Source organism: Spodoptera frugiperda, chromosome 25 (assembly GCF_023101765.2).
Source record: "Spodoptera frugiperda isolate SF20-4 chromosome 25, AGI-APGP_CSIRO_Sfru_2.0, whole genome shotgun sequence".
NCBI lineage: Eukaryota > Metazoa > Arthropoda > Insecta > Lepidoptera > Noctuidae > Spodoptera > Spodoptera frugiperda.
This window is the reverse complement of record NC_064236.1, coordinates 3,449,991-3,463,327: the sequence shown is the minus strand read 5'-3', so window position 1 is coordinate 3,463,327 and position 13,337 is coordinate 3,449,991. Positions and strand designations below refer to the sequence as shown.

The 13,337-nt window shown below is 42.5% G+C and overlaps 1 protein-coding gene across 39 annotated transcripts in view; it reads right to left on the bottom strand.

The window, feature by feature from the left end:
- LOC118268703 (hepatic leukemia factor) overlaps positions 1-13,337 on the bottom strand; it is a 101,186-nt gene that overhangs the window by 17,333 nt on the left and 70,516 nt on the right. For 6 of the 39 annotated variants that reach the window (XM_035583302.2, XM_035583367.2, XM_050704384.1 and 3 more), the window contains one exon: positions 640-776. The exons of 13 other annotated variants lie outside the window; for them this stretch is intronic. In XM_035583302.2, coding sequence (XP_035439195.1) covers positions 640-776 — 137 coding nt within the window. Of the gene's footprint in view, positions 1-30; positions 227-639; positions 777-1,115; positions 1,446-11,597; positions 11,890-13,337 lie in introns of those variants that run through there. 20 more of the 39 variants (XM_050704377.1, XM_050704394.1, XM_050704390.1 and 17 more) reach the window with 14 other exon arrangements.

Sequence of the window (13,337 nt, the reverse complement as noted above, 5' to 3'; positions counted from 1 at the left end):
TAAATTATAATTTAGATAAAGAGTACATACTGGAGTCGGCGGGTGAGAGCGGCGGGTTGATGGTGTCTGGACTCATACAGTCGGAGGGTGAGGGCGAGCGCTCCCGCTTGGTGACCGGCGCCTGCAGGCCGAGCGCCGGCCCGAAGGCCGAGCCGCCGAGGTGCGCGCCACCCAGCCCCTCGCCCGACATGCCATTTTCGGACAGGAACTCGTCTAGGTCCGCGTACTGCAACAGAAATCCGCGTCAGCGCCGCGCTCGGCGCCCTGCGCGCACCGCGCACTGAGCACCGCGCTCCTCCAGCACTCCACTTACATACCAGAATAGTCAACAGGGTTAACATTCGCGCTGAGCATATTCGCTAGGCTTATCATCACATACATCATAAACATAACATGACTATCAACTACAGTAAATATATGAAAACACCACGAGGCCGAAGCAGAACTAGGATCAAACCCGGTTGCGACCGGGCAGAGTAAAGTGGATCATGGAGGGCCGGGGATGGCGGGATGGGGCGGTTAGCTAGCGTCTCTATTACCTAGTGCGCGGCACAACAACGGCACGGCGCGGTTAGAAAGCCGGTGAGAGACGCACACGACACGCAACACGCAGTAGGTAATAAAGTAGCGAGTACTGACTTCTTGTACCTTGAGATCGGGGTCATAGGGCAGCGTCTTGTCCCATAGCGTTGGCCCGAGGAAAGCGGCCTGCGCCTCCCACAGGTCACTGTCATCTTTCTTGTCTTCGAGCGGGTCCTTACTGTTCACCGACTTGCCTGCAACAATGATGACAGGACGTCAGCTCCGGTGCCGGCGCGACCACCGCACGCGTGGCCCAGCCAGAGCACAGCTCACTCGCGCTGACGGGGCGCGCGATTACTCACTCTAATCATTCGCTACAGATGCAAGCAATCGCGAGGGCAACATTCACAATACATTTGGTACAATCACTATAATACTAAGTCGCACGCGCGCATTGAAATTGTAACACAAGACATATTATGGACAATAAAGGTTGCATGTACGGACAACGTGACGAATTCTGGGCGCAGTGGACGACAAACTGGTGAATGTGCCTGCGACTCTAACAGTTGTACGGGATGGAAAGAAGTTACCCAGAGTAGGAGCCAGTCGCCGCTCCGTCATCTCCAACAACGGACAATTTTGATTTCTTTTTCTTGTGCAAATTATGACACGCATCTCCATCGCGTTGGCCTCCCGTTGCTATGACAACTAAGCAGGACATGATGCTGTGGGGGCAACATTACGAGGGCTTTGTATGACGACGGTAAGGAGTCGTCCCTATTGATTCATAACGTGGCTATCAGAGTTCAACATTCAACAACGTTGTTGTTTTGATAAGTTTATAGTGGAAAAGTCATTTTTATTGTGAAATTATTTATATGTTGAATGTGAGTGGGAGATGCGCACGTGAATATGGCGAGGATATTAGTAGCAGCTGATCTGTCGCCGAAGGCCGGGGGGTGCTCACGTTGTAGGCCACGCGGCGGGGCGCGGGCGGGGGCGCGCGTGCCCCGCCGCGTGACCGTGCGCGGCCTGCGTCTGCCTCCTCCGGCAGCTCTCACATCTCCAGCATTACACGACCGACTGTCTACTGCCTAGTGCTGACCACCCTAGCTTGCATCCCCCACTGCTAACTATTCCACGTATTTTACACTATTAGGGTTGTAAGTGCACTGTATAAGTATATTTAAAATATTAATTAGACTCGTTCATAGCCCACACTAGTCACATCGTAGTTCCTCGCAACATTAGCCAGTGAGAAGGCTGGAAGTGTGCACTGATTCGTGACAGCAGTGTGTGTGTGTCTAGCGTCTAGGCAGACATGTGTTAGGCGACACGCGGCCTCTCAAGGCAAGCCAGCACATTTACATAGCTCGGCGGCTCACCGACCGACCAGGTCAATCGTCACTACACCACGATACCTGTTGGTGTTGCATCTCTGTACGGTACATTATTTTATATCATACTAGCAGACCCGACAGACGTTGTCCTGTCTACACGTCTTTAATTTGTAAATTTTAAACGTTTTTAATAAGCTAAAATATTCTGGACCATTTTGATGAAAATTATTATTCAAATGTTATGACAATGTCTAACGTCATTAATATTTGACAAGCGCCGTCTGTCGGATTCAATGTAAAACATTCCAAAATCAACAACTTTTTTTTATGTTAAATGGGCCGACGTTTGGCCGCTACTAATAAATTAAAAAAACATTGTCCAGCGGACAAAATTGTGAATCTAAACCATTCTCAGATCCCCTTGAGCACACACAAAAAAAATCATCAAAATCGGTCCAGTCGTTTAAGAGAAGTTCAGTGACATACACACTTACAGAAAAATTATATATATAAAGATTAAGATAATATGTACCTACGTATGTATATTGACTGGAAAACCCACTTTAAACTTTAACAAAAACCTTAAGTATAATTAAATAAGTTTACTTAATAGTTTTCTAAGATGGAGACCACCACGCATTCCTAATTAATTGTTCTGTATAAAACCTGAATATCAGTGCTAGCTACATCAATATCATCATTCCCGGCAGCAGCAGTAATGGGCGTATTACTGCTGCTGCTGCGGTAATGATAATAATGATGACGTGACTACTAAACAAAAGGTCCACTTTTTAAAAACGGTTGGCTTACTTAATCCCCGCGTTTATCAGGCAGCTAGAAAATCGCTTGATGTCTATCTAACTAGACTATTTCTAAGAGACAAAATACTACGTACTCGTATTATTAAAAAACCGTCCAAGTGCGAGTCAGACTCGCCCATGAAGGGTTCCGTAACAGCAAATAGATGAGATATTATAAAAGTTACAAAATAACTTGGTTTTACATAGTGTTTGTATGAACGACAAAGTTTTATTTGCGGTTTTTGAAAATGTTTTATTTCTTAAAAACTAATAATGATATCTTGTTCAAACCAATTTTCGTTGTTAGTTTCTATTGAAATCTACAGCATATATTTTTTTTAGTTTTCTCACACTCTTATTTTAAAAATTAGAGGGGACTTTCAAACGGTTGATTTTGACGAAAAATGGTTTTAGGAACCTTAATGTCTTTTTTAAAGACCTATATCTATAGACACCCATCACGGATATGTTAGCTGAAAAAAACTTTTTTGAATCAGTTCCATGTATGGAGTGCCCCCTTTAATTTATAAATTTATTTATTTTTATTCAAAATTCGAATAGCGGTTATCAAAATACATCAACCTAGTTTCAACTATGTAGGCCCAACAGTTTCGGAAATAAATGGCTGTGACATACGGACGGACGGACGGACGAACAGACAGACAGACATGACGAATCTATAAGGGTTCCGTTTTTTGCGACTTGGCTACGGAACCCTAAAAACGTTGTCATTAAATGCTTTACGGAACTTTGTTTACTAATGTTTGTAAACATTTTTATAGTGTGGGAGTACCACACGCTATTAAGATGAATCTGTTTGGGTTAAGCGCTGATATGGCAAACGATGAACCTGCCACCCTACCTACCTACTACAGTTTGATGCCTCCCGTGTTGCAAGTGTACTTTAGCCGCAGTAACCGCAAACATAACAAGTTTAAAGTAAATAAAAACACTACCTAGTCTAAATAGGTCACATTAAACATAAATACTAACTTCATGTTTGCAACAGTATCAAAGAGTGACATAATCGCGGTCGTGGGAGCACACGCGCGCTGCCGCCGTTTCCTTCACAAAAAGCGGTACCGATGCAGCGGTGCAGCAGTGCAGCGGTGGCAGGAAATGGGAAGTAACCCAGTCGCGGCGTTACGTGCGCGCGTGCCACGCTTTCCTCGCTCCACGCCGCGCGCACACCACGCACCTTTCTTATACAATCACTGCGCAGTGGCACGCTGCAAGCTGCCTCATCCAAATCGTCGTATTTGACCGACTTGACGTCATCAATCTCTTAACGTTACAAACTGCCACAATTAGAGTCATTTCATGCTTATTTAAACCATTCCTTAGTAACGATTTTGTATAGAAAATAATTGCTAAGGACTGGGTTAAGTAATCATTAAATTACTCTGAGTGTATGTCTACATTTTACATTCAATTCTCTACATACATTACAAACGGTGACATGATAATAAGTCATCAGTCAGGTGTAGGCACATAGTACAGTATAGTATCATGTCCTGAAGGTTAACAAAAATAATTGTCAGTAAACTGCGTGTTTACTATGTTCCCGTGCATGACGTGTACATCTACATTGCCATAATAATAATAATGATCGTCTTTTACATGAATACTATAGGTAGGTTATACATTTGCATTACACTGTTGTAAACTTAAGCAAGGTCTAATCGAAAGATACTTTAAATATTGCTTATAGACCTGCCAAAGGAATTGTCTATTTTGCCTGAGTTAAGTACATGTACCCAATAACATAATATTAATCCTATATATAAATATACTTCTTCCATTACTGGAGACTGAATAATTGTATGCCTGACAAACAAAAACCGAAACGAATGATCGTAAAAAGCCTAGACTTCGTAGGTAGTTAGTCTAATACGTGGACTTCCTTGTAAAATATTAAAAAACACACTTAAATAAAGTTTTTTTAAATTCTAATAAGTGAAATCAATATGGCAATTTTTATGCTCATAGAAAGTCGCGAGTATGGGCATTATGAGTAAATAAATACTTATAAAAAAATAAATACTTATAATACTAATATTAAATATGTAAGAAGCTGGGGTATATTTTCGAGAGCTAGAAAATTATACTTTGTTATGGAGTAAGTAAATCGTCATGTCTTGTGGTATATCATACGGAGAGGCTTATTTTGAGGAAGAAAGATAAATAATTTAATCCTTAGCCCTGTAAGAAGCGAAAGAGAGTTTCAGACTCATACTGACTTAAAACCGCCCCGTTACAACTCTTGCTTCGAGTCGGAACCACGGAAATTAACCGAAGAGGCTAGTTTCTGATTTATAGCGATAGTCTTAATGGGGTACGTTACGGAAATAAAATTATGAAATATACTCGAAAACCTTTTGAAACCAACACATATATCTACAAACATGTGCGAATCAGATTCTAAAAACCCCTAAGTATAAAACGACGCATACTTTGAAAAACTTGCAAATTATTCATAATATTTAACAAACTACTTTGTCCTTTCTATTTATATCCCCTGGCCCCGAGAAAGTGAAACTTGTTAGCTTTTGTAGAGCCTCGCGATAAAAATAAACTTTTTAGTTTTACGACAACTTTAAAAGAAAATAAAAACTACACAGTCAGGATTTAGAGAATTCGGCGCGTGTATCCCATCGGAGAAAGTATCCAAACCGGCCGAGCTGAGCGCAGTGACGCTTGCACTCTCGCTTTCTTCCGATACGGTCGGTAGAAAGTGACGCGGCGCCGAATCACCTACTCAACATACAACATGCTAATGTCGAGTATAACATGACGTCTTCAAATCCAGCGCACGTGTTCTAGCCAATATGTAATTATTATCTGCAAGAACTTTTAAGAAAATGAGCGCCACAGGTACTGCCCACGGTACTTGTCAGTGGAGAGTGGTGCAACACAGGTAGTGAGCAGGATGTGCAATGTGCATGCAGAGTGACGTCACCCCCGAGTCGATGCGTCGCGATGGAATGCTGCGCCGACATCGGTGAAAAGCTGAGGTTGCGCAATAAGCTCATTTCCTACTCGGAAAATAGGTAAGGAGTGCCGTGAGCGACGTGCGCGGCGGGGGTGAGTGGGGGGCTGGGAGGGGCAAGGCAGCCGTCGAGCGGGAAGTGGCTGCTGCTCTTGCGCAATGGAGAAAGTCAACGTTTTCCGGCGACGCGCGATCATTTTCGTAAACGTGTGAATTGAGCGAAAGTGAATGAGAAAGTTGTAATTTAAAAATTTAGAAGAACTCACTTTGGGTTCTCGTTTGAATATACAGATTCGGTATTATTTTCTTATTTTGAAGTCTATGGATGGGACATCTAACATTAGTTAAACAATTATGGTAGCAAGAACAAAAGTCATGGCGTCGTAGTCTGATTAATTAAACCACTCGATTGCAGGTGCGACTATCTCATATTTTACCAAGGGTATTATTTATCTTCTATAATTATCTATCATTATAATTGTAGAACCAACGGCTTTACGTGCTTTCCGCGCCACCATTGACCTCTCTCCGATCGTGTTGATCTACCGTCCCATCGGGTTTAGAGAGTGAGGGAACAGAGTGCACCTGTGTTTGCGCACACACTTGTGTACTATAATATCTCCTCCGTAATGGGCTAGTCTAGTTAGACATGCTCCATGATCGATAGCAATCGGGAGATTTATATTTTGTAATTATAAGTGCCCTTTGGGACTAAAAGTTGTAGAGCTGAAGTTTTGTCCCACTTGACACGGAAGTGACCACAGCGTGCCTGCAGCTCCAGTCCAACAAAGCGGATATCCCGGGAGAAAAAAGAATCTGTTATCTACAATTAACGTTGCATGCATAACATCATTAATAAAAAATATTGCGTTACTATGCTGTTCCGTATTTTTATCTATTTCTATGTTTACAGGTCTCGACCCCATCTAGCAAGCACACATAGGCTCAGTCTTGTATTTACGAAACACAAACACAAGTCCAGCAAGTCATCCTGGGCCTAGCTCGAGGGCGACTGGTCACAACAAATCAACTTAAAATTCTAGCTTTCTCTACATCATGTGAATATAATCACTGTAGAAAGTAGCCAAAACATTCAGCTACTATACGACAAAGGGAGAACATGAAGGCAATCGATCAGCGGAACGTGTCGGTGCGCGTGCGCATGTCTGTGAGCGACGACGGAAAAGTAAAAGTCGGAAGGTGTTAGGTGAGGGCGAGCGAGGGACCGACGCGGGGGCCGGAGGGGGCTTGATGCGGAAACGCGCCGGAAGATACTTTTACTCTCGCCGAGAACTCCTCCCTCCTCTTTCTCTCCCCTCTCACTGCCTGCCGTGCTCCAACGACACACTCACACTGGTAGTTATGCAACAGGTCACCATTTAGCAACTTTAACGCACATAGCTTAGTGGTCAAGTCAAGATGTGGATACAATTACATCAACACTTTACTGGTCTTCCTCCTGGCCTACTTACCAATATTTTCCATTGATAACATCTAAATTATGCATTGTAATGCATAATGTTTAATATGCAAACAGTTTTCCCTTGCATGTTATGTTAATCAGTCAGTAAGGTTTAGGCGCTCCGATTTATCGATAACAAATCGCAATCATCAACATCTTATTAAAATATGTATGTGAAAGTGTAAATAGCTGTGGTTAACCAAATAAATAAATAAAATTATCATAACCTTCTTGAAGCCCATATTATACTCAAAACAAAATACTCTACAAACATTACCAATCGACGCAAGAGTGTAAGCAGTGAAAGTGTTGATTATCTATTCTAATATTATAGATCTGATTGTTTGTTTGTTCACAAGAAAGACTAATAGGATGTATTACCTATATAAATCTACGCTATTGAAAAACTCAGGACGTTACAGGAAGGCTAAAAGTTGTTTTGTTGTAGAAATGACAAGTATCGCGGAGACTTGTATTTTATGTAAAATTTGCGGAACTAATCTGAACTCTCGTTTAGAAAGTACCTAGGTTGAATAAACAGTATAAAACACCTGCCGTATAGTAGTATGTATTCAAAAGGAACCATTTAAAACGTGCAATAATCATAAACTGGTAGTAAAGATTGGTGGTACGATCGTATTATATGACAAGCCATAATTAAATTGTATTTGGAATCTTTAAAAAGTTAGGACAAGTAACATAGATGAAAAATTAGGCTTTCGAATTATTTTATTATTGCACAATTATAACAATCCTCTTTTAATACCCACCTCAGTAATATAATGGTAACTTTAATAAAGCTACACACGGCATAATGGTAAACGAATTTCTATATCTAAAAGGAGCTAACAAGTTCAATTTAAATTTACTCTTTGCCTCGTAACTTAGAACACCATTAAGTTTAATAATAAAAAGTAAAAGTGGTCGGTTGCCTACGCGCACGCGGAAGAGAGCACGTGTCGGGCGCGGGGCGGGCGGGGCGCGGGCGCGGGGCGGGGGCGTGAGGCCCCAGGAGAAAGTCGCGAAAAGGTCGCCACTTTTTCCCAAATATTCGGAGTGAAAGTATGCGCGGCCACGCTCGAATTGATAAAAAAGATACGCGATGAGATGGCAGGCTCTCTCGGCAGACCTCAAGCATCTCACTTTAGTAGTAGGCCCTCGATCTGACCTAATTGGAGGCTTCCTCTTAGGCTCCTAAGGACTCTTGTTCCAATGTTACACTATTTGTAGCTAACGGCCGTGACTGAGACTTTGAATGATGTAAGGGACTTTATCTGGCAAGGAGTCCGTCAGCCATCAGGCGTGTCACATGGCTATCACGGTACCGGTACTAAGTTGGTACCGGTAACTGTAAAGATATGCGTCGTTGTTCACTGTAACCCCACGAATTACCAGCGATCACGAGCAATCATCTCTTGAACATCATAGGCAACGATCTAATAATTTCCAGAGCAAAAGGTAGACTTAGAACCCTGTGAATCCTTCAAACTACTGGTGCAATATATCGGTATATATTGCACCAGTAGTTCGTCGTAGTATCTTTGCCGTCTGCTGCACACTGCTTACAGGTGAAACCTGGTATAGCCTGAGCGTAGTGTCAGACATACAATATTAGTCGTAAGTTTACTTCAATTGTAAGAAGAAAGCTGTGAATAGGTTTTTGACTTCTTTCTTTCTATATCTGGTCGTATCCTCACGACTGAAGATAGTGATCATCTTGTCATCACTTTGAATTGAACGAAATGTCTCCGTCGGCTCTGATCTACGGCCATTTGCATCGTCGTATAGAATTCCGATGCTGGGTTGTCTTTAAGCTAATCAGACCATCCTGGGAATTGGCCTCTTGCCCTTTTCCTCGTATCGTTTTCAGTTTTGACTTCAGTTCGATTCTTTTTAATCGGTTTTCTGTTTGTTCTTTACAAATTCGATTATTGTCTGCTAATAAAAACTAATAATAGAGGTGATATCTTAATTTATTGTATTGTGACCTACATATCGTGGTAGTACTGTAGCCCTGTGGCGCACACTTGGCGGTAGTTGTCAGGTTCTACCCTGCAGTATATTATGTGCAAGTATGTCTGTTACACCGTTGCGTCTAAACCGTATTCATCGATCTCAACGAATGTAGGATCACATCCTAAATTCCCCAGAACCTAACAACCTCTATTTACGCTACTAAGTCTCTGCAAATAAAACCAAAGAATAGAAAAATCGCTGTCAGCTTAAATTTCTAAGTACGCTTAGGTCTTTAAAACTACTCATCGGATTTTGATTGGATTTTACTTTATAGATATAATAATTCAAGAGTAAGATTTGCATGTATAATATTCGGAATTAAACACATGCGATGTAGCCGAAGCAGTTCTCTTAGTTTTGGACTCACTATGTAGTAAACTACATTGATGACTTAGAGGAATACATTTGCCCATGGAGCCCTTAGTGCATCCACGGCAGTGCTTATAGTGCTACTGCGGTGCAGTCCCTACATTGCACTGTCTGTAACTGCTGACTGCCAACTTCCATTGTACTATGAGTCAACCACAAGCAACAGTAATTAGTGTAAAGCCCCTTTTTATTGAATCTGGGTTTCACCAAAATTGTTATCAGTATGCAATTGGTGAGGACTTGGCTTCCTACCATACTCGAATTTTTTCCTCAGAACTCTATTATGTGCAACTAACATATGCATTAGACAAAATAATTAATAGGACTTAAACTTATTAGACTTGTTATTTATATACGTATATCCTAATTTATATGTAATCTATACGGATATATATAAGTGAATATTTTATTTGATTGAATGCACTTATCTCCAAGACTGGTTCGAAATAAATAATCAATGAATAGTAATTTGTCGAAGAGGGCTTAAAAATGTAACCAATAGGAGTTAAGCAACGTGTGAAACTGCGCAGGATAATAGTATATTAGCAGAGTGACCATTTATTTGGCAGGTCGTTATACAACTTTCACAATAAAGTACTTATAACAATTCCTCTGTCAAGTACAGTACGAAGTTCAAATTAATTCTTCTTTAAGACAAATACAACGTTTTCTGGAATATGACTTCCTGAATTACAGTTGTACATATCAAAGATTGGCAAACACGGGTAAGGCAACACTAGAGTCTACTAATTATACTCATACCAAATACTCCACCAGTTTTAGTATAGGAAGAGTATTCGGTGGTTTTTAAACTCAACGTAGTTATACGTTGAGTTTAAAAACCACCGCTCGTGGAGATAATATTTATATTATTGTAAGAAACCCTACAGATCTCGGAGAATGAATGAATGTGACTAATCAAGAAATTGTAGGACATACAGATCAATTAAAGAAAGACAAAGGTTCTCAAAGAAAACAAAATATGGATGACAGATTGGATCATGAAAAAGGACATAAAAATACATAAATTAGTTCTGAGAATTATGCCTGAAATGTGTGAGAATCTGCTGACAAAAATGATTAATGGAAATAAAATGGTAAAATCGATACTACTATAGGAAAGCCGATTTAAATTAGGAGGAAATAATTTTGAATTTTTCAGAAAATTTGGGTTGAATTCGCTGTAGCGTAGAGTTAATGCCAGAGTAAGAGATGGCGAGTGGTAGAGTAGAGTAAGTAGCTTTCAAATTGTAACACTCTTCTCTATCCATGCCATTTCTATTGCTTCAGTTAGTAGCATAGTAAGTACTCTACCGTGGGTCACCAATTGCTTAGTAGGCTGTATTAGTGATCTCTGCTCCAAAGCACGAGTACCTACAAGAAGTTGTGTTACTGGCACCGCATGAGTCAACTGATCAATTGGTTTACTGCTTCGCTAGTGTACTTAGTGAATACGAGACGCGACACCTATTTAGTTTTACAAAGAGATCGTTGTAATGTTATTAGCGGAACGTTCCGGCGAGTACGAGGCTCGAGCACTACTACGACTTCCTACCTTCCGAACTAATCGGGTTTAAGGTCGAAGTGCCTTCCGCCATCGGAGCCCAACTCAAGCCGTAGAGCCCACCAATTACTATCGAATATAGGAAACAGACAATGAACTGTAATCATGTTTGATATCAATCGGCACGAAGCAGAAACTCTCCCAATGTGACACAAGAACACGTGTCTGGGTGATAAGAGATTGCAGACAGAGCGAGCGACACGTGTACCAGGCGCATCTCCTACTCCAGTCTGGAGTCCTGGGCACACAGCAGGCGCACGGTGACCAGCCCGGAGCTGCCAAGATGACATGCCCAGGAACCGAAGAGACCGACGGTCCACCAGTGCCGAGTGAAAGGCCCCGTTGCCGAAACAAAGAACTCGCGATCGACCGAAAAGTTTCGTTGATATTGGCGCCCGCGCACTTTCTCTTTTTTCACGGCTCTCTCACTCGGGGGCAGCATCAATCACAAATCTGAGCGGGTGAGTGCCACGACGGAGAAAGTGCGCGTGCGCTTCCTGGTCAAGTGTCGACGCTGTGAGATGCCACTGACCGTTGACGAAGACGTGTTGTCTCCAGATATGGTACTGGTTCCAGCGGTCGTCGTCCTGAGCGTGGCCGTGTTGCAGCTGGGGCAGCGAAGGAAGCGGCGGCGGAGGCGCGGGCGGCAGCAACTGGGGCGGCGGCGCCGGCGGGCCCAGCGGCTGAATAGGTTGGTGCTGGTACTCCATAGGTTCGAGTCGAGGCGTTCGGGACGCGCTCGCTCAGTGATCACTCATCGCGGTGGGCGCGGAGAACGCGGCGTGCAAGCGCGGCGGCGTGCGGCGCGCGACTGCCGAGCGGCGGGTCCGCGTGCTACTGCGCCCCGCCGCGCGCCCCCTCCCCTCCCCCACTCAGCTCGACCAATACTTCCGAGCACGCAACACTCAGTTTTTAATTGCGGTGACATAATAGCCGCGATGCGCGATCACTCTCGCCGCCGCTGCCGATAACTGATTACTGTTGGCGCTCGCGCCTGCTGCGCACGTCGTGTGTACATAAGAGAGCACGTGTCGCACGCCGCTTGTAAACAAAACCGACAACTAGGTTATACGAACCCACTGCAGCGCTAACGTGATGATGTCACGTAATCACTTTACACGTACTGATTAATCATTATGAATGTAAGGCAATATCAAATTAGGCTGGGAAATTCATTCATCTCATCATTTTCACTGCAATGCAGTTGTAATTATTTCAGGAAACCCGTCTTCACACAAAAATATACAACAGTAACAATTGATTACCCACTGATACAATAAACATAATATACACGGTATAATTTATTAAAATGAAAATTGGATAATTCATTTAATATTACTCCGATAGTTAAAGGCTTCATGTATGTGTAAAGTATTAAGCAGATACAAATAACTAAGCATCCAGGGTGTAAAAACTTATTTCAAGCGCGCGTTGAAGTCTTTTGCAGGACGCAACAGATTTCGGTCGACTACGACTGCTTGCCGGGTTGCCAACTTGACAGTTTACCGGGATACTATTTCCGGAATAGACATTTAAAATAAACCACATTGGATAGTCTTGTTAATGTAATCCCTGAACAATCATATTACCTTCACTAAATATAAAAAGAAATCTCAACTTTTTCCTAACTCTTTTTTGCCTTGTTGGTTACTTGTATATACAATAGAACATTTTGGAAAAATCGTCGAGGAAAGCAAGCAAAACCAAGTAAAATCGTGGATTGCAAACAAAACCAAAAGTTACTCTTTCACTGAGGGAAGTTGGAAATAAACACAGAACAGGGGCGAGTTATAAATAAATATTATGAAAATCCCTCCCTCATTGCCAGGGCTAGTTTCCATCGAAACATGAACGACGTGCAGTGTTTTCCTCTCAAGTTAATTGAATTATGGGACTTTTTGCATTGAGCAAGCGTGGTGATTAATACTCAAACCTTTTTTGTGCGAGAAGAGGTCTTTGGTCAGCAGTGACCACGTATAAGCTGTTAGTGTGATGTGGTGGGACTTGCAAGGAAGTAGTGCATGGCATGGCAAAATAATGAGTAAAGGAAGATGAGTAACGGATAGGTGGTACAGTGGGGCAGTGGGGCAGTTAGTTGTTGTCTATAGCTAGCAGTAGGTGGCTATTCAAAGCAATACACGGCAATATGCACCGGGCGGTGGGAGGGGGCGAGGGGGGAGGTTGCGCGTGCAGCGATATCGACTACAATGGTGTTTACTTGGCGCGCACCAGCTGGCGTTGACTCACAGAGTGCACTTTCATAGTTTTTTCA